The 22,541-nt window shown below is 46.1% G+C and overlaps 2 protein-coding genes across 2 annotated transcripts in view; both read left to right on the top strand.

The window, feature by feature from the left end:
• LOC126108286 (uncharacterized) overlaps positions 1 to 22,541 on the top strand; it is a 365,566-nt gene that overhangs the window by 153,409 nt on the left and 189,616 nt on the right. Inside the window, exon 2 of the mRNA XM_049913510.1 lies at positions 15,769 to 15,879. Within this exon, the coding sequence (XP_049769467.1) occupies positions 15,770 to 15,879 (110 nt within the window). The 5' untranslated portion in view covers position 15,769. The remainder of the gene's footprint in view (positions 1 to 15,768; positions 15,880 to 22,541) is intronic.
• LOC126108287 (histidine-rich glycoprotein-like) lies at positions 14,080 to 15,076 on the top strand. Its single transcript, XM_049913511.1, has 2 exons — positions 14,080 to 14,105; positions 14,191 to 15,076. The coding sequence occupies exons 1-2, from the start codon at positions 14,080 to 14,082 to the stop codon at positions 15,074 to 15,076; spliced, it is 912 nt and encodes a 303-aa protein (XP_049769468.1).

Genomic DNA, 22,541 nt, shown 5'->3' with positions numbered 1-22,541 from the left:
TCCACAACGCCTCTCTCTCTCTCTCTCTCTCTCTCTCTCTCTCTCTCTCTCTCTCTCTCTCTCTCCCCCTCCCCCCTCTCCTTCCCTCTCTCCCCTTCCTTCTTTTTCTTCCCCTTATTCGTTTGCTGACTGGTACCTACATTTCAACAGGTGCTCATTTTTTAAATTGTTTTCGAAAGCCGAATTGGGAGATATGATACTGCGTGAAGAGTTTGACAGAGCACTGAAAGACCTGAGTCGAAACAAGGCCCCGGGAGTAGATAACATTCCATTAGAACTACTGACGGCCTTGGGAGAGCCAGTCCTGAAAAAACTCTACCAAATGGTGAGCAAGATGTATGAGACGGGCGAAATACCCTCAGACTTCAAGAAGAATATAATATTTCCAATCCCAAAGAAAGCAGGTGTTGACAGATGTGAAAATTACCAAACTATCAGTTTAATAAGTCACGGATGCAAAATCCTAACGCGAATTGTTTACAGAGGAATGGAAAAACTGGTAGAAGCCGACCTCGGGGAAGATGAAAACACCTCGCCCTATCCATAATTTATGTATATACATAATTTATGTATATAGACAACAGCCGTCCTACCACACTTCCCTGGGGCACTCCTGGCGGGACCCTTGCCTCTGATGAACACCCGCCGTCGAGGACAACATACGGAGTTCTATTACTTACGAAGTCTTCGAGCTAGTCACATACCTGTGAACTTATTCCATCTGCTCGTAGCATCGTTAACAGTCTGTAAGTGGTGCACAGTGACATGTGGGAATATGGAACGTGAAACTTCCTGACAGATTAAAACTGTGTGGCGGACCGAGAATCTAACTCGGGACCTTTGCCTTTCGTTTTGGTAGCTCAGATGGTAGAGCACTTGCCCGCGAAAGGCGAAGGTCCCGAATTCGAGTCTCGCTCCGGCACACAGTGTTAATCTGCCAGCAAGTTTCATATCTGCGCACACTCCGCTGCAGAGTGAAAATTTCATACTGGAGTATAGAACCTGCCTGTTGGCCTTCATCGTTCGCAGGATGTCGTGCGAGAAAAGAGGAACCCGAGTTTCGCATGAGCGATGTTGTCTAAATTTATGCACAAAGATTTTTCTGTCGAAAAATTTATTACATTGGAACTTACGGTTATCCTCAGGAATTTTGCAGCAAACCGATGTTCTTGTGAGCCCTGATCTGAATAAAAGCAGTGGAAAGTTGCAGATCTTTCTCAGCTCCCACGATTACCCCGCGCCCCACTCATTTCTGAAGTGGGGGACCGTCGTATTGGTTGAAATGCCAACTAAGCTCGTGGTTAAACTCTGCGGGCTAAACGCTGTAACGGGCAGTCAGTGGTTTTCTTCTGTTCGGTAGGGTACCGAGCTAGTACTACAGAATGGCCCTTTCAAAAACAACTAGGCTCAACCTCGACTAGAGAACAGCGGGTCTGGTTTGCATGCTGCGTCTTGGCATTTGATACACACACACACACACACACACACACACACACACACACACGGAGCTTTACGCTGTTCTCCAGGCTGTCCACTACATCCGCAGCCATCAGCGGATACAGTATGTTATCTGCTCAGATTCTCTCAGCTCTCTCCTCAGTCTCCAAGCTCTTTATCCTGTGCACCCTCTGACCCACCGGATTCAGGACTGTCTGCGCTTGCTCCACCTGGGGGGCGTCTCGGTGGCGTTCCTCTGGCTCCCGGGACACGCTGGTATCTGTGGCAATGAGGCGGCCGATATAGCAGCCAAGGCTGCAGTCTCTCTTCTTCGGCCAGCTATTCAATGGATTCCCTTCGCCGATCTACGGAGCGATTTATGTCGTCGTGTTGTTCTTTTATGGCACGCACATTGGTCGACACTTCCCCATAATCAATTGCGGGACGTGAAAGCTCTTCCCTGTGCTTGGACCTCTTCCTCCCGAACGCGTCGTCGGGTGGAGGTAATTTTAACTAGACTCCGGATAGGGCAATGTCTTTTTAGCCATCGACATCTTTTAAGTGGCGATCCTTCCCCACTCTGTCCCCAGTGCTCTCAGTTGTGGACGGTAAGACACCTTTTAATTGAGTGCCCGTATTTTACTCCGTTACGCTCCCGTCTACAGCTGTCTCCTGATATATCGTCGATTTTAGCAGATGACACGCGCTCAGCCGATCGCGTTCTCGAGTTTATTAGTGCCAATGAGATGACGTCAGTCATTTGAAGCTCTTTTTGGGGACAACCAACCCCTTGTGTGGAGGATTTTTAAGCCTTCCTTCTGTTTTTAGTTTCTCCAATTTTATGACTTTCGTTCCCATTGCTGCTGGTTTCCATTTTCGGTTTTTTACTGTTTCTTAAGTCCCGGACCGGGCGCTAATAACCATAGGAGTTTTGCGCCCTGAAACCACAACAAAAACACACACACACACACACTGAGAGAGAGAGAGAGAGAAATTAGCGAGTGTAATGGGACGGGCCCCGGATGTGAAAGCGAGATACGCCCGGGCCGGACCACGTGGTCTGTCTGATGCGCCACCTACCACCAGTCTGGCAGAATGAAAACGTCCGGCATGCGAAGATTACTTGCGCGAAAGTTTCTTTTTCCTTACCTAATTACCCACTGAACCAAGTGGAATAACGAAACGTTCATGAAGGAGCTCCTCTGCGCCCCATCACACGAAGGTGACTAAAGTCGTGGGATACATCTAAATGTCGCTGGACCTCATTTTTCCCGACGTCGTGCAGTACCTCAATATGGCATGGACTCAACAAAGCGACGGAAGTCCCATACTGCCTCTATAGCTGTCCATCATTGGATAACTGTAGAAAAATGTGAAAAGTGGTTTGAAAGGTGCAGGATACCGGTTAGGATTACATATCAAAAGCGCTGTGTCCACCGAGAATTTCGAGTGCTAAGTTGCCTGCTAATTTCATAAGAATGGTGCAATGTGCCATTCAGTTGTGTGTGTTTCACTTTGCTTCATATCGATTCATATGCAGCAGGTTATGTTTATGCCCAATGCACCCCAAGGTGTTTTATCGCCGCCAGTTACACAATGTGATCAAAAGTATCTCCTCGGAACTCACGGATTGGGTGTCACTTGTCTGATACGCCTGTACGCGAGATTTCCACACTCCTAAACATCCCTAGGTCCACTGTTTCCGATGTGATAGTGAAGTGGAAACCTGAAGCGACACGTACAGCACAAAAGCGTACAGGCCGACCTCGTCTGTTGACTGACAGAGACCGCCGACAGTTGAAGAGGGTCGTAATGTGTAATAGGCAGACATCTATCCAGACCATCACAAAGCAATTCCAAACTGCATCAGGATCCACTGCAAGTACTATGACAGGCGGGAGGTGAGAAAACTTCACGGTCGAGCGGCTGCTCATAAGCCACACATCAATCCAGTGAATGTCAAACTACTCCTCGCTTGGTGTTATGAGCGTCAACATGGGACAATTGGAAAGTGGAAAAACGTTCTGTGGAGTAACTAATCACGGTACACAATGAGGCGATCCGATGGTACGGTGTAGGTATGACAAATGCCCCGTGAACGTCATGTGACAGCGTGTGTAGTGCCAACAGTAAAATTCGGAGGCGGTGGTCGTGTTATTCATGTGCAACTGTTACCACACAGACATACATTGATGTAACACCTTCTTGCTCCCCACCGTTGAAGAGTAATTCGGGGACGGCAATTGCATCTTTCAACACGGTCGAGCACCTGTTCGTAATGCACGGCCTGTGGCGGAGTGGTTACACGACAATAACATCCCTGTAATGGACTGGCCTGCACGGATTTCTGACCTGAATCCTATAGAACACCTTTAGGATGTTTTGGAACGCGCACTTCGTGCTAGGTCTCATCGACGGACACCGAATACCTCTCCTCAGTGCAGCACTCTGTGAAGAATGGGCTGCCATTTCCCGAGAAACATTCCAGCAACTAACACAACGTATGTCTACGAAAGTGGAAGCTGTCATCAACGCTAAAGTTAGGCGATATTGAATTCCAGCATTACCGATGGAGAGCGCCACGAACTTGTCATTTTCAGCCGGGTGTCCGGATACTTTTGATCACATAGTGTATCTAGTTACAACGTGGCAGTATGTATGTGACGCCCTTCAGTCTTAGATGAGCATGTGGGATGAGAGTATCGATGGTAGGAACGGAAATGAAATCACTTGATGCATTCTGAAAGTGTTTAAGACCGGGATAACGACGAAGAAAAACCTTACTGTTCGGAGCGACAACTGTGCTGCACAAAACAAGAATTGAATGATGGTATTTGTTTTCCTTTCTCTGGTGGCAAATGGGGTGTTCAAACAGCTGAGCAAAACTGAACGTACTCAAACATTTCTCTCTTTACTTATTCTGATCAACACTAAACTGACACACAATATTTTTAGCGCAACGCAAACTTCCAATAATCCTTACAAAAGAATGGCCCTTACTAACAATAACCTATACCTCTCATGAATCACTTAGCTCACAAAAATCTTCGTTACTCGAACTACTGCAATACAGCGAGCGCCAATACTGCCAGCTAAATAAGAAATTCTAACTATTGAACTACTGATAGGCATAGTTAGCAAAATGAAAGGTTTTGATGGAGAAAAAGCAATGTATTTACCTTAATAATGTTCCAAAGTCACAATATATGTATCAGTTCATGACATGCAGTCTTAACAAATTTCCTTTTTCTGTCGGACACACGTCCAGATCGTCCGCTCACAAAACTCCGCCATCCACCACTGCTGGCGGCTCACCTCCAACTGCGCAACGCTACGCGCTGTTCACATCCAGCTGCCCAACGCTACAATGGCGAATATTCCAACAATGCCTACCAGCCACAGACTGCACACAGCACAGCCAGTGATTTTCATACAGAGCGCTACGTGGCGTTATCAACATAAAAACCTAAACAGCCTACTTACTCAGTGGATCGCGCCCCTCAAGGAATCGTTTGCGCCATTCCACAAGAACGACTTAGACCGTACACACCCTTCATTCGTCGATACATTTCACGGCCTCCAGTTCCCTCCGCCTCCGAAAATCGAATCGCTTCTCGTTGTTCCTGATTAAGTTGTCAGTTAGCTCGGTACGGTTTTTTGTTGAAGTTTCGAGAACATACCTTCACCGAGGAGTCAAGCAGTATATTGCTCCCTCCTACGTACATCTCCCGAAGAGACCATGAGGATAAAATCAGAGATTAGAGCCCACACAGAGGCATACAGACAATCCTTTTTTCCACGAAAAATTGGAGATTGGAATAGAAGGGAGAACCGTAACGGTACTATCTAGATGTAGCTAGTAGAGGGATAGATGGCTCACAAAAGGAGTTAAATAAGCAAAAACAATTTTTTTATGAATTGCGCAATAACGTAATGTCTGACAGGTGCGCCGCCAAAAATCGAATCGCTCGTCGTTGTTCCTGCTTACTCGCCCGCATCTTCGATAGTGTACCTTTTCTTCGGTGTGAAACCACACTTGCGCTGTGCAACATCAAACGGTGTCCACGCGTCAGTATCTGAAAATAGTTCAAATGGCTCTGAGCACTGTGGGACTTAACATCTGAGGTCATCAGTCCCCTAGAACTTAGCACTACTTAAACCTAACTAACCTAAGGACATCACACACATCCATGCCCGAGGCAGGATTCGAACCTGCGGTCGCGCGGTGCCAGGGCTGTAGCGCCTAGAACCGCTCGGCCACTACGGCCGCCTCAATCTCTCTGCCAATACCCGTAGTTGCGTGGTACCTCACGTGTAAGGCAGAGGTAGACGAACTGACTACGTTCCATTTGAATGAACCTTATAATGTTGGCGGCGGGCGGATTGCTTGATAAGAAACAGAAACGGCTGTGGCTGAAACTCATGGATAGTGACAACAAAAGTTCGAAATGTCCATCGTGATATACAGTGTGAAGGCAGTGGTCACCCCGGTTCCCGTGATATCACCGAAATTAAGCGTTGTCGGGCGTGGTCGGCACTTGGATGGGTGACCATCCAGGCCGCCATGCGCTGTTGCCATTTTTCGGGGTGCACTCAGCCTCGTGATGCCAATTCAGGAGCTACTCGACCGAATAGTTGCGGCTTCGGTCAAAGAAAACCATCGTAACGACCGGAGGAGCGGTGTGCTGACCACACGCCCCTCCGCATCCTCCACAGAGAATGACTCGGCGGTCGGATGATGCCGGTAGGCCACTCGTGGCCTGAAGGAGTGCTTTTTTATACAGTACGAACTCATAGAGCTGCGAAAATTACTGTAGAATGGAGGGACACACATTTCGTTCTTCTCAGCTGTAGCAGGTACCGGTTTCTGTGTGACACGCCGCTTCTCAAACCACACAGATTGCTAGGAACCGTAACTATTCGTATAGTTGTTGTTATTGTTGTTGTTGTGGTGGTCTTCAGTCCAGAGACTGGTTTGATGCAGCTCTCCCTGCTGCTCTATCCTGTGCAAGCTTCTTCATCTCCCAGTACCTACTGCAGCCTACATCCTTCTGAATCTGCTTAGTGCATTCATCTCTCGGTCTCCCTCTACGATTTTTACCCTCCACGCTGCCCTCCAATACTAAATTGGTGATCCCTTGATGCCTCAGAACATGTCCTACCAACCGATCCCTTCTTCTGGTCAAGTTGTGCCACAAACTTCTCTTCTCCCCAATCCTATTCAATACTTCCTCATTAGTTACATGATCCACCCATCTAATCTTCAGCATTCTTCTGTAGCACCACATTTCGAAAGCTTCTATTCTCTTCTTGTCCAAACTATTTATTGTCCATGTTTCACTTCCATACATGGCTACACTCCATACAAATACTTTCAGAAATGACTTCCTGACACTTAAATCTATAGTCGATTTTAAGAAATATCTCTTCTTTAGAAACGCTTTGCTTGCCATTGCCAGTCTACATTTTATATCCTCTCTACTTCGACCATCATCAGTTATTTTGCTCCCCAAATAGCAAAACTCCTTTACTACTTTAAGTGTCTCATTTCCTAATCTAATTCCCTCAGCATCACCCGACTTAATCCGACTACATTCCATTATCCTCGTTTTGCTTTTGTTGATGTTCATCTTATATCCTCCTTTCAAGACACTGTCCATTCCGTTCAACTGCTCTTCCAAGTCCTTTGCTGTCTCTGACAGAATTACAATGTCATCGGCGAACGTCAAAGTTTTTATTTCTTCTCCATGGATTTTAATACCTACTCCGAACTTTTCTTTTGTTTCCTTTATTGCTTGCTCAACATACAGATTGAATAACATCGGGGAGAGGCTACAACCCTGTCTCACTCCGTTCCCAACCACTGGTTCCCTTTCATGCCCCTCGACTCTTATAACTGCCATCTGCTTTCTGTACAAATTGTAAATAGCCTTTCGCTCCCTGTATTTTACCCCTGCCACCTATAGAATTTGAAAGAGAGTATTCCAATCAACATTGTCAAAAGCTTTCTCTAAGTCTACAAATGCTAGAAACGTACGTTTGCCTTTCCTTAATCTATTTTCTGAGAAGTCGTAGGGTCAGTATTTCCTCACGTGTTCCAACATTTCTACGGAATCCAAACTGACCTTCCCCGAGATCGGCTTCTACCAGTTTTTCCATTCGTCTGTAAAGAATTCGTGTTAGTATTTTGTAGCTGTGACTTATTAAACCGATAGTTCGGCAGTTTTCAGATCTGTGAACACCTGCTTTCTGTGGGATTTGAATTATTATATTCGTGCAGTATGGTACCGAAAGCCACAGCAAAGCATACAGCGGGCAGCAAGTACCCTCATGGGGACCTTCGGCTGTGTGTCGCCTGCAGCTGAGTGTCTCGACCAAACTGGGTTGTGTCGGTCAGCTGAAACGGCAACAGCACTGCGGCTTGTACCAACACCGCCTCAAAGGAAGGCCTCGGCGCTTGTTGGTGACGTCACGTCAGCTAGGCACGGCGAGCGCCAGGTCTGCTGCAGGCAGAAACGCCTGGGCGTGCTTATCACTATAAATCTCTTATTTTTGGACAAAATGGATGGTATTGTTTTGGATTCTGCAGTTTTATTTAGATGAAAGATTTTCTTACTATCGTAAAGCTACAAATGAAGACCATAGTTCTGTATTACTGAATCCTGTCGAAACAAACGTAGATCAATATGAGGAGATGCTTTGCCCCATTGCAAGCTTCGGAAATTTTACATTCAAGTAACTATATTTACTTGATCGATTTTGTTATCGAAACTTACCCCAACCCTCTTACAATGAACTCGTTTCTTTTATTTATTCATATTCGTTTGACATCGTCACTGGAAATGTGAACTAATTTACATGTGTAAATGTCCAACTGTTGCCAGTCATTAGATTACAGTCGTTTTCAACGAAAGGAATTCCAGACAGGAAATAAAATAGCTTGATACATTGAAAATACTGCTGAGCTTAAACTTTTTTAAACATGCACATTACAAAAGATAAATATTCCCCTCTTGCAACTGAAAGGAGAAACTATATCAGATACAAAAAAATTTATTTGATAAAACAAGTATCTCTCTTTTGCCTCTTCTTCTGTCCCCGACCCCCTCCCGCAACGTGTTCAATCGCAAGATATTTCATTAACATTCTGTGCTCCTCACCCCATAGTCAACCAACATACCTAAAGAAGAGCACCAATATGTTCAGTTTCTTGTAAAAGCAATCCCGTACAAACGTAACTTCCTCAGTTTTACAAATAAGGTAAAGAAGCACGAATTCTGTTGCTGCTGGACCATGAAGTTGTTCTTGTATGTCAGTCCTTAAAAGAGGTGGAAATTTAAGTTCAGGAGTACACTATTTGTTAAGAAGTGTAATGAATTGCACAATTAATTGATTGCAGAAATCTCTCAGAACAATGTGTGTTGGTCAAGTACCGCCAGTAGCTTCACATTTTCCTGTGTCAGAGAGGGAGGCACCACCATTATGAGTATGCCTGGCGCTCGCCGTGCCTAGCTGACGTGACGTCACCGACAAGCGCCGAGGCCTTCCTTCGAGTCGGTGTTGCTTGTACAGGCGAGCACGCACCGCTGCTTGCTGGACGCAGCTGGCCTGCTAGTTGCGTAGTGTGCTCGTATGATGGGTCGCGCCTGGGAGCTGTCCGAGCAGAGAGCAGCTGTGGGCTGGCTGGCAGCCCGTGGCCGCTAGAAAGCGTGCCGTCTCGGCCGTGGGTCCGCTTCCGCCCCTCGACACACAGCTTCGCTCGCCCGTGACGTCACACATTGCGGGCGGCGTCCTCTGCCCCCCCCCCCCCAGCCGACAACACAGCTTTGACAAAGAATTATGATAGCGTAATACCGGCCTTAGCAGCTGACTGTCAAACATTTACGTCAAAGAAATTTGATCGGATAGCAGGGAACTCTGTCAAATATCCCGTGTCGTCAAATAAATATGATCAGATCTTGGCCTTCGCCGTCGATTTGTGTCAAATCTCGCCTGTCGTCAAATATGATCAGATCTTGGGCTTCGCCGAAGATTTGATCATAAAAGTCGTTAGTCTTCTGTTCATTGCAGTGTTAAATGTAACCGCTTGGAGCGCTCGCGTCGCTGCAGCTATTTAACGTCTCTAGTGTGTTTGTAAACAGGACTTTAAAGTTTGTGTTTTCCATCGACTCTTTAATAAACTTGCTTCGTCTGGGGGGGGGGGGGGGGAGGGGAGGGGAGGGGAGAGGACGGGAAAGGGTCACAGTTGCATGCTATTAATTGTGTGTTCATGGGCAGGTGGTATGTGCTGCAGGCGACATGTGTCCACGATCACAGATACACCCATCCACCTCTACATCTGCAAACATCCACGCAGCTTTTCAGCAAGCCGGAAAAATAAAAAATTCTTTCTTAGCTTTCCATTTTGTACTTTGTCTACTTTTGAACTCTGGAGGTCGCAAGTTAAAAAGCGTTTCATCTGTCTCGTACTTGTATTTATTTTGTAGTTGTTGCTGTTCACAATATACATAAATGACCTTGTGGATGACATCGGAAGTTCACTGAGACTTCTTGCAGATGATGCTGTGGTGTATCTAGAGGCTGTAACAATGGAAAATTGTACTGAAATGAAATGCAGGAGGATCTGCAGCGAATTGACGCATGGTGCAGGGAATGGCAATTGAATCTCAACGTAGGCAAGTATAATGTGCTGCGAATACACAGAAAGATAGATCCTTTATCATTTAGCTACAAAATAGCAGGTCAGCAACTGGAAGCAGTTAATACCATGAATTATCTGGGAGTACGCATTAGGAGTGATTTAAAATGGAATGATCATATAAAGTTGATCGTCGGTGAAGCAGATGCCAGACTGAGATTCATTGGAAGAATCCTAAGGAAATGCAATCCGAAAACAAAGGAAGTAGGTTACAGTACGCTTGTTCGCCCACTGCTTGAATACTGCTCGGCAGTGTGGGATCCGTACCAGATAGGGTCGATAGAAGAGAGAGAGAAGATCCAACGGAGAGCAGCGCGCTTCGTTACAGGATCATTTAGTAATCGCGAAAGCGTTACGGAGATGATAGATAAACTCCAGTGGAAGACTCTGCAAGAGAGCCGCTCAGTAGCTCGGTAAGGGCTTTTGTTGAAGTTTCGAGAACATACCTTCACCGAAGAGTCGAGCAGTATATTGCTCCCTCATACGTATATCTCGCGAAGAGACCGTGAGGATAAAATCAGAGAGATTGGAGCTCACACAGAAGCATACAGACAATCTTTCTTTCCACGAACAATACGAGACTGGAATAGAAGGGAGAACCGATAGAGGTACTCCAGGTACCCTCCGCCACACACCGTCAGGTGGCTTGCGGAGTATGGATGTAGATGTAGATGTTGTTGGATCGCTAATAGCATTAATTACTCAAAATCAAAAATTGTTCCTCTTGCCCATATAGTGTACTAAATATTTACCTGTACATATTCCCCCTTCAGCGCTTTATAAATCGCTTCCCATATTTCTGCAATTATTTTGGTTAATTTGCAATGTGATATTAGAGTGCTGTGTTGTGGACTAGAGTAGCTGTCTCCAGTATCAAAAAATCCCAGCGTTAGTTTGCCTGTCTTATGCACATATAGCATTTCTCAAGAGAGTATTCTGTTTTGTAATATAAGAAGGCAATTTTTTGAGCAAATACTGAAATACATTCTCATCCATTCGTAAGTAATTTGTATATGAAAACCTGATTTCCTGCACTTGCACAGTTCGTAGCAAATTTTGCTGAATGCTTTTACTGTCTCGACGTAATACCTACGGTTTCATCTGTGTTTCCTCTTTTCCGCTGCTTTCTTCGAGACACACACACACACACACACACACACACACACACACACACACACAGTGCAACTGTGGGACTAGGAAATGCAGCGAATAATAACAATTTGTTGAAACTTGTTGGCAGTTAAAACTGTGTGCTGGGCGGCGACTCGAACTCGGGCCCTTTGCCTTTCGCGGGCAAGTGCTCTACCGTCTGAGCTACACAAGCACGACTCACGCCCCGTCCTCACAACTTTACTTCTGCAAGTACCTCGTCTCCTACCTTCCAAACTTCGCACAAGCTCTCCTGCATTACCTAGCATAACTAGCACTCCTGAAAGAAAGGATATTGCGGAGACATGGCTTACCACAGCCTAGACCAGGCCTTCCCAACGTGTGGTCCGCGGACCCCTTAGGGGTCCGCCGGCTCTTTGTAGGGGGTCCGCGGCCACCCTTCACCAAATCGTGTAAAATAATGAGTAAAATTATTGAATAAAAATGTAAAAACCAAATTCATCACTATTTTTTTTGTGTGTGAAAAACATGTGTACTTTTACTTCAGGTCGTATTCCCAAGCAGCCTTTGCGGTTCCTAAGTGAGAACGCAGACGCAGTTTAGTGCCGGAGATGCGGCTTCTCTGATCGACTGTTTCGCAGCAATACGGGGGCCGTTTGTGCGCCGGCCCACGGCGCTAGATGCGCTGAAACCTTTTACGCACGCGTGGAGCGAGCTATGTCGGATTTATTATGTGAAAAAGCTGCAAGTACTGCATTCGTTGCAATATCCTGTGGAAGTGGCATAACCAAGAAGCGTAAGTACAACGAAAGCTGTTTAGAAATGGGCTTTATGGAGACAAACAATGGTAAAGCTCAGTGTGTGATTTGTGCGCGAGTCCTTTCGCCCAGTTCAGTGGTTCCAGATAAATTGCGCCATCATTCTGAAGGTACTCACCCGGATTTCCAGGCTAAAGACATCGATTTTTTTCAAAAGGGAGAGTGCTGAACTTGCTGCTTCTCAGCATTGCATGAAAACTCATGCAAAAACAATTAATGAAAATTCATTAAAAGCTTCCTTCTGGTTAGTTATCGAGTGGTAAAAACAGGCAAAGCTCATACCACTGCAGAAAATCTCATAAAGCCGTGTGTTAATCATTGTTTCTTGCATGCTGGACGAATTGGGAACATGGCACGTGCATTAAGAAGTTTTCAGTTCCCATGGGTTTCGCTCCGAAATTTGAAGTTACTGTGTTCTTGACTGGCGAGGGGTCCGCCATGGATTTTCGACTGGAGAAGGGGTCCGCCAGCTGAGAAGGTTGGGATGCCCTGCCCTAGAGGATGTTTCCAGAATGGAACTTTCACTCTGCAGCCGAGTGTGCTCTGATACGGAACTTCCTGGCAGATTGAAACTGTATGCTGGACCGAGACTCGAACTCGGGACCTTTGCCTTTCGCCGGCAAGTGCCATGTCTCCCTCAGAAAACAGTAAGCACGAATTCGAAAAGTTGTCCCACAGCATGACAATTTGAGACCACCCACAAGCGCTGCGACTTCTGCAATAATCCGACGCCTCAGGTTGTCACCAACCATCTTCCATACAGTCCCAGCTTGCCCCATCCTTTTTTTTCATCTGTTTCTGTAACTTAAAGAACACTTTCGTTGACTTAACTTTGATAGTGATGTCGCGATACGTTCAGAGGTGAGGTTGTGGCTCCGTCAATATAGTCAAACTTCCTACAGTAACGGTATTAACAAACTGGTCTGTCGTTGGGAAAAATTCGTTCATCTCCAGAGTGACTGTGTTAAGAAATAAACATATAGACATTAAGATTAAAGATGTGCAATATTAAGAACGTTCGTTATTAAAAAGATCGAAGGGTTTTCCCATAAATTCAGATGCATTACTTTTCAGAATGCGCTAGTATATGGGGAAGTGCAACTAAAGACAATAGAGTATATATTCAGCAGAAATAATATCGTGTTAATGTAAATAAGCAGAGATGTTTTCAAGAATCTTGGAATTGTTGCCTTCGCTTCATGGTAAATTTACTGTTTAATGGTTTCGATTGCTGATATTAAATAGCCGATGCGCCTGAGCTATAACGTACTCGATTACTATACAAGACACGAAATGATTTTCATGTAACTTCGCATCCTTTCCTAGGATCTGGCATAGATTAATGTACTTCCGTTCGATGCTCCTATCTGAAACACTTGCTGGAGGAGAGAAAAAAAACTAAGCATAGACCATGGGGTCACAGCTCCCACAAATTATCTCCATGTCTAGAATGAAGCATTGAAAATTTCTGTTAGCTACATGGCAAGTACCGATGTTGACTGTAGACAGTTGATTGTGTATTGTAAATAGGCACCTGCTGCTGCAGATGTTGGTAATCATTTCCTTTGAAGAATGGCAATGTAATTTATTTAAAAAATAGATTTAAATAAAATAGATTTTTAATTTGTGGTAAGGTCTTATGGGACCAAACTACTGTGGTCATCGGTCCCTAAGTTTACGCATTACTTAAAGTAACTTACGCTAACGACGACACAGACACCCATGCCCGAAGGACGACTCGAACCTCCGACGGCGGACCGTGACGAGACGCCCTAGACCGCGTGGCTGCCCCGCGCGGCAATTTATTAAATATTAAGCTACTAACACGTAATAAACACGAGAAATTTAGTAAAACTGAGGAGGCATCAGTTGATGTATTGGCCTACATAAATTATAGCTGGCTTTTACACAAATACCATGAAACAGTTGAGTTTCTTTGACGTCATTGCCTTATGTTGATGTACACCTTCCACTTCCTGGAAGGTTCTCCTGCTTTGAGCCTAGCTGGCCGCGAGAATGGCTCATCTCGTTAAAAGAGATTTGTAAGTAAAAGCATACATGTATGAGTGTTATCTCTGTTTAACTGTAATACGACTTGGCTAGTACTCTTGTAAAGTGACCCCACAGACGAATAAAATTCTACTACTGTTATTACAACCACTACTACTACCACAACCACTACTACCACCACAACCACTACTACTACCACAACCACTACTACCACCACAACCACTACTACCACCACAACCACTACTACCACCACAACCACTACTACCACCACAACCACTACTACCACCACAACCACTACTACCACCACAACCACTACTACCACCACAACCACTACTACCACCACAACCGCTACTACCACCACAACCGCTACTACCACCACAACCGCTACCACCACCACAACCGCTACCACCACCACAACCGCTACCACCACCACAACCGCTACTACCACCACAACCGCTACTACCACCACAACTGCTACTACCACCACAACTGCTACTACCACCACAACTGCTACTACCACCACAACTGCTACTACCACCACAACTGCTACTACCACCACAACTGCTACTACCACCACAACTGCTACTACCACCACAACTGCTACTACCACCACAACTGCTACTACCACCACAACTGCTACTACCACCACAACTGCTACTACCACCACAACTGCTACTACCACCACAACTGCTACTACCACCACAACCGCTACTACCACCACAACCGCTACTACCACCACAACCGCTACTACCACCACAACCGCTACTACCACCACAACCGCTACTACCACCACAACCGCTACTACCACCACAACCGCTACTACCACCACAACCGCTACTACCACCACAACCGCTACTACCACCACAACCGCTACTACCACCACAACCACTACTACCACCACAACCACTACTACCACCACAACCACTACTACCACCACAACCACTACTACCACCACAACCACTACTACCACCACAACCACTACTACCACCACAACCACTACTAACACCACCACCACCACTACTACTACTACTACTACTACTACTACTACTACTACTACTACTACTACTACTACTACTACTACTACCACTATCACTACTACTACTACCACTATCACTACTACCACCACCACCACAACTACCACCACCACCACAACTACCACCACCACCACAACTACCACCACCACCACAACTACCACCACCACCACAACTACCACCACCACCACAACTACCACCACCACCACAACTACCACCACCACCACAACTACCACCACCACCACAACTACCACCACCACAACAACTACCACCACCACCACCACAACTACCACCACCACCACAACAACTACCACCACCACCACAACAACTACCACCACCACCACAACAACTACCACCACCACCACAACTACCACCACCACCACCACAACTACCACCACCAAACTACCACCACAACTACCACCACCACCACCACCACAACTACCACCACCTCCACCACAACTAATACCACCACTACTACTACCACCCACCCAACCAACCAACTTCGATGGCATATGAACACCTTGTCATAACACCTGCTGTTTAGTGATATGGCTGTTGTATATTTTGCCCATGTATGTGCTAGTGTCACGGCTTGGCAGGGACTGCGACAGTACTGCAGCCACCAGACACGCGTCTAACATCGGCCCTTGTTTGTGTGTTCCAGCATGGCGGTCCCCGTCACAGAGGACACGCCGCCAGACCTGCTGGCCGGCAGCATGGACCTGACCGTGCTGCTGCCTGACGGCCGAGCCACCAAAACCAGCGTCCAGAGGGCGTAAGTATGCTGCGCAGCCTCTGCGTCACCTTAGTGTCGCCCTATGTTTTCCTAATGGCTAGTACCAACTGCATCTCGCTAACGAAGTAGCTGCCCCATGTTTATCAAAATATTTGTAACTGTAGCGTTTGTTTTTGAAAAAGGTATTATAGCACATTCAAATTGAATCACCAGAAGTAGTGTAGGTGGGGTCTGGAACTACGGTAGGAAGCTCACAACTATGTCTATGGGGCATGGAGCAAGGAAATGGCTGGCAACGGTCTGCATTAATGGCCGTTGCAAAAATATTGCCACAACAGTAGACTTAATTGTTAACGTTGTTGTTTCAGTGTTTACCAATTATGTTCTACCTGTTTCTTCTATCTTTTATGTACAATGCCAGTGAGGAGGGAAGTTGAAACGAAGTGTTAAGTGAGATGTTTGATGATCTTTGGTTTGTGGTGCACTCAACTACACAGTTATCAGCGCCCATACAAAGTCCCAGTTCTGACACAGTCCAATCTTTACTCAGTCCGATCTAGTCATTGTCACGAATGATGATAATTAAATGATAAGGACAACATAAACACCCAGTCCTTGAGCAGAAAAAATCCCCAACCCGGATGAGAATCGAAGTGCGCATTACGTCTACATTTTAAGAAAGAAACGAGAAAACCAACTTTAGAGATGTTTTAAATGATTAGAATAATGTGGATTTTGATCAAAACACGCCTTTTAGTAGTTGCGTACACCGTATCAGTATTGATGAAATATTTGTAGAGCAATTTTTCTTCTTTAGGTCCATTAGCATAATATATGTCAGATAATGAAATGATTAGTAGAAAGTTGCACCGGAATAACTGCTCATAGTGACTAATCCTTATACGACCAGGGTTTTCAGCATTTATCACCACTGTTAAGTACCTGCATACACAGAGTGAGATTTTCACTCTGCAGATTAAAACTGTGTGCCGGACCGAGACTCGAACGCGGGACCTTTGCCTTTCGCGCGCAAAGTGCTCTGCCATCTGAGCTACCCAAGCACGACTCATGCCCCGTCCTCACAGCTTCAATTCTGCCAGTACCTCGTCTCCTACCTTCCAAACTTGCTATTCCGCGAACCATTGAGCACTTAGCCACGAAAGGCAAAGGTCCCGAGTTCGAGTCTCGGTCGGGCACACAGTTTTAATCTGCCAGGAAGTTTCATAGTTGGCTTGGCTTGTTTTGGGGATAGGAGACCAGACATCGAGGTCATCGGTCTCATCGGATTAGGGAAGGAAGTCGGCCGTGCCCTTCGAAAGGAACCATCCCGGCATTTGCCTGGAGTGATTTAGGGAAATCACGGAAAACCTAAATCGGGATGGCCGGACGCGGGATTGAACCATCGTCCTCCCGAATGCGAGTCCAGTGTGCTAGCCACTGCGCCACCTCGCTCGGTGGGATCATACGAGTCAAATGAAAACCTTAAAATTGTAATAACAAATCGAAATTACGCGCCGTTATCCTGTACGTCGGTAAGCGTGCTACAAACACGTTGCAGAATGGCCTGTAGGTGGCAGCATAGTGCAGATTGACACATACCGTCGCAGTATCAGTATAAAGATGGCCGCCCCACTTGCGACTTGCACAAGGGAAGAACAACGTTCTGTTATTCGGTTTTTGCGTAGTGAAGGTGTGAAACCTATTGAAATTCATCGACGAATGAAGGTTCAGTACGGTGATGCGCGTTTGTCACAGCAGCAAGTCTACGAATGGAGTAGGAAGTTCGTAAATGGTGTGACTTCAGTGGAAGATGCTGTTCGTCCAGGTCAGGCACAACGAGTTGTGACTCCACAGAACATGGCAGCAGTCGAAGCCGTAGTGAATGAAAACCGCCGAGTGACACTGAATGACACTGCAGCACGTTTACAGATTAGTCATGGGTCAGCACACCAAATTGTGCATGGTGTGCTCCATTTCGGAAAGTGTCTGCAAGATGGGTGCCACGGCAGTTGACGCTTTGAACGAGAAGGTGATGGCCTCCTTGCAAGAATCGTCACTGGGGACGAAACCTGGGTTCACTTCCACTAACCGGAAACGAAGAAGTTTCGAACAGAACCATCAGCAGGGAAGGTTATGCTGACTCTGTTTTGGGACGAAAAAGGCGTCATTTTGGAGCATTACGTGCCTAGAGGGACCACTGTGACCAGTGCATCTTACACAGATCTCCTAAAAAATCATCTGCGGCCTGCAATCAAATCAAAGTGACGTGGATTGCTGTCAGCAGGTGTCCTTTTCCAACATGACAATACAAGGCCCCACACTGCCCGTACAACAGTTGCAACAATCACAGACTTGCATTCTGAGCGCCTTCCTCATCCAGCATACTCACCAGACCTTGCCCCCGAGTGATTACCACACGTTTGGACCACTCAGAAACGGAATGGGTGGAATTCTGATGAAGAGGTACGCCACGCAGTGCACGAGTGGTTGCGCGGACTACCGAAAGAATTTTTTTCTAAAGCAATTTATGCACTTTGTAAGCGCTGATGAACTTGCATTGAGCGTGGGGGAGATTATGTCGAAAAGTGATACAGCTTTGTACCACTTCAGCACAATAAATAATATTTGAAAAAAAATATTTAAGGTTTTCATTGGACTCACCCTCGTGGTATGAGGAACGGCCAAATATGACGGCTGATAGTGATTGAAGAATCTCTTGACGGCACATCCAGCATCCTTACGCATGTCTCGTTCAACTGTATCGTGGTGCCATTCTACCAGAACAATGCACATCCACACACGGCACGCCTCTGTGTGAACTGTCTGTAACCCCCAGATCTGTCTCCGATAGAACGTGTGGCACGGCTCGTGTGTCACCTGTGTGTTTCCCAATATCCTAATCCACATGCTCAGCACCATTGCCATTGCACATAGTCTTTCCAGGTGCGAACAGTACACGGACATACAGGGTGTTTAAAAAATGACCGGTATATTTGAAACGGCAATAAAAACTAAACGAGCAGCGATAGAAATACACCGTTTGTTGCAATATGCTTGGGACAACAGTACATTTTCAGGCGGACAAACTTTCGAAATTACAGTAGTTACAATTTTCAACAACAGATGGCGCTGCAAGTGATGTGAAAGATATAGAAGACAACGCAGTCTGTGGATGCGCCATTCTGTACGTCGTCTTTCTGCTGTAAGCGTGTGCTGTTCACAACGTGCAAGTGTGCTGTAGACAACATGGTTTATTCCTTAGAACAGAGGATTTTTCTGGTGTTGGAATTCCACCGCCTAGAACACAGTGTTGTCGCAACAAGACAAAGTTTTCAACGGAGGTTTAATGTAACCAAAGGACCGAAAAGCGATACAATAAAGGATCTGTTTGAAAAATTTCAACGGACTGGGAACGTGACGGATGAACGTGCAGGAAAGGTAGGGCGACCGCGTACGGCAACCACAGAGGGCAACGCGCAGCTAGTGCAGCAGGTGATCCAACAGCGGCCTCGGGTTTCCGTTCGCCGTGTTGCAGCTGCGGTCCAAATGACGCCAACGTCCACGTATCGTCTCGTGCGCCGGAGTTTACACCTCTACCCGTACAAAATTCAAACGCGGCAACGCCTCAGCGCCGCTACCATTGCTGCACGACAGACATTCGCTAACGATATAGTGCACAGGATTGATGACGGCGATATGCATGTGGGCAGCATTTGGTTTACTGACGAAGCTTATTTTTACCAGGACGGCTTCGTCAATAAACAGAACTGGCGCATATGGGGAACTGAAAAGCCCCATGTTGCAGTCCCATCGTCCCTGCATCCTCAAAAAGTACTGGTCTGGGCCGCCATTTCTTCCAAAGGAATCATTGGCCCATTTTTCAGATCCGAAACGATTACTGCATCACGCTATCTGGACATTCTTCGTCAATTTGTGGCGGTACAAACTGCCTTAGGCGACACTGCGAACACCTCGTGGTTTATGCAAGATGGTGCCCGGCCACATCGCACGGCCGACGTCTTTAATTTCCTGAATGAATATTTCGATGATCGTGTGATTACTTTGAGCTATCCGAAACATACAGGAGGCGGCGTGGATTGGCCTCCCTATTCGCCAGTCATGAACCCCTGTGACTTCTTTCTGTGGGGACACTTGAAAGACCAGGTGTACCGCCAGAATCCAGAAACAATTGAACAGCTGAAGCAGTACATCTAATCTGCATGTGAAGCCATTCCGCCAGACACGTTGTCAAAGGTTTCGGGTAATTTCATTCAGAGACTACGCCATATTATTGCTACGCATGGTGGATATGTGGAAAATATCGTACTATAGAGTTTCCCAGACCGCAGCGCCATCTGTTGTTGACAATTGTAACTACTGTAATTTCGAAAGTTTGTCTGCCTGAAAGTGTACTGTTGTCCCAAGCATATTGCAACAAACGGTGTATCTCTATCGCTGCTCGTTTAGTTTTTATTGCCGTTTCAAATATACCGGTCATTTTTGAAACACCCTGTACATACTTCCAATACGGTGGAAGGTGCGTGGTGGAGACTGTTCATCCCGGCATTAGAGACCTCTTGAACTGCTTCGTTAGATTATTAAGTGAGGGCATCGGCTCTGCAGTTCGGTGGTCAGGGTGTCGTACTGCTGTGCGGTAGACCCGCTTTCGATTCCCGGTGCTGCCAGAACGCTCTCCTCGGGCTCGGATGCAAGCTGATGAGCTACTTGAGTAGCGGATCCAGATCACCAAAACTGACAGCGGCCAGGGCAGCGTTGTTCTGACCCGACGTTTCGTGATTAGCACACTTGAGACGTCACTACCCATCGTACCTTTATCATAAAAAAAGTAGTCGCTTGGCCAAAGAAGAAAAAATGCCTAGATTATCAGCTGATAAAGCGCGAGATTTTCCACGAGCAATTAATTGAGATATCTCCTTTTGGGTTTTCACTGGAATGCAGCAGATATCACAGGAAAGATACCGAAGTAGCCGTATGTCAAGGTCTTCACAACATGCAGTCATACCACAATAGCAATAATTTGTCTAATTTGTGTTCATCGTCCACTGCGTAGCTGAACATATTACATTTCCAGGCGCCCATATGAAGGACCTGGGTTCGATTCATCGCAATGTTTCATTTCATTTTGTGGGGGAACTTCAACGAGATGCAATCAGTGCTTTGGGATGCTACCTGAAGGAGGAAGTAGAGGCGAGTCAAAAGTCCTGGGACACCTTCATAAGTAGGAAGATTAAAGGGAAAATTGAAATGTGATGAAGGGAACATAGGTTTGATGTGGGGCCGCAACTTTTGGAGTGAATGTCAATCATTGCCGCCGTCTTGAAATCCGCTATTTTGGATTCAAGTCAATTTTTTTTTTAATGGGAAGGGGAGTGTATGACACGTCAAATAAAACTCGCTTGAGCTCTGGAATTGAGTGGTGTAATTTGTTTTTTCTATCTTGTGCAGTTTAGACATAATTAATGTTCAAAGCTGGGAAATTACCTTCATACCGACTGCTACAACACATGTTCTACGTGTTGTCCATCCCGAGACATGAGTCGGTACCAAGGTAACTTTGAACATTAATAACTTCTAAACTGCACAAGATACACAAAATCAAATTACACCACTCGATTCCAGCGCTCAAGCGCATTTTTTTAAAAAAATGACTTGAATCCAAAATGGCGGATGTAAAGATGGCGGCCATGAATGACATTCACTCCAAAAGTTGCGGCCCCACGCCAAACCTATGTTCCCTTCATTACATTTCAATTTTCTCTTTAATCTTCCTACTTACGAAGGAGCCCAAGGACTTTCGACTCGCCCTGTATAAACCAGTGTGGTAGTTGTATCGATCTGTCGACTGCAGTAAGCATGTTCAAATGGTTGTAGCCGCATTAGCTATGTAGAGGTGAAAAGGCTTTCACGGGATAACGTAGCGGGGAGAGCAGCATCAAAGCATTATTTGGACGAGTGTTGCCGGACGGTCCGATTTTTGCGCATCTCCCCACTACCACGGATGTTACGCATCAGCCTTAGGTTGGGCCGAAAGCACTCATGACGTGTTTACCAGGAGATCCAGCTCAAGATTATCTGGATTATCTGGTTGCCTTTAGTGCTAGTTCATTTAGCGTTACCCAGGGTGCACGTGTAGTATTCTACTACGGACGCGAACTAGCCTTACACCCCACACAGGCTTGATCGATGCTCAACTAAACTACACAATGAGGATGATATCAGGAACAATAAAGCCAACGCCTTTACACTGGCTACCTATACTGAGCAACATTCTCCCACCGGACCTGCGCAGAGAGAACGCTCTCTTACGCGAGTATGGAAAAGTGCTGAACAACGAGAAACTGCCAATCCATAAGGATGTTCCCGCCCTGGAGATGAACAGATTGCGCTCCAGACACCCCTCTTTAAAAAAAGGCAAAAAATACGCATCCTCTCAACCCGGATTATGGCAACCTCTGTAAAACGCGGTGGAGAGAATCTGTGCCCCAAAACCTGCAGAATATGCCATGTATCGATGTCCAACCACCAGGATTCAATTTGCCAAGGAAAACTTGGACGACCTTGAATGGAATTCGGACAAATAACGGCAGATGTGCAGACGGCCTACACAGGTGGGGTAAAATCACCTCCCCGAGATGTGACTGCGGCGCGGACCGGCAGACGATTCGTCACATCGTGGAAGA

The sequence above is a fragment of the Schistocerca cancellata genome, chromosome 11 (genome assembly GCF_023864275.1).
Source record: "Schistocerca cancellata isolate TAMUIC-IGC-003103 chromosome 11, iqSchCanc2.1, whole genome shotgun sequence".
Classification (NCBI taxonomy): Eukaryota; Metazoa; Arthropoda; class Insecta; order Orthoptera; family Acrididae; genus Schistocerca; species Schistocerca cancellata.
Note: the sequence above shows the minus strand (reverse complement) of the source record. Positions and strands in the feature narration are given on the sequence as shown.

What these genes read in the sequence shown, in the direction of transcription:
- LOC126108287 (XM_049913511.1), top strand. Translation starts at nt 14,080, where the DNA reads ATGGCTCATCTCGTTAAAAGAGATTT. An exon ending in CATCTCGTTAAAAGAGATTT is followed by an intron (nt 14,106 to 14,190) that starts GTAAGTAAAAGC and finishes GTGACCCCACAG; the next exon opens with ACGAATAAAATTCTACTACT.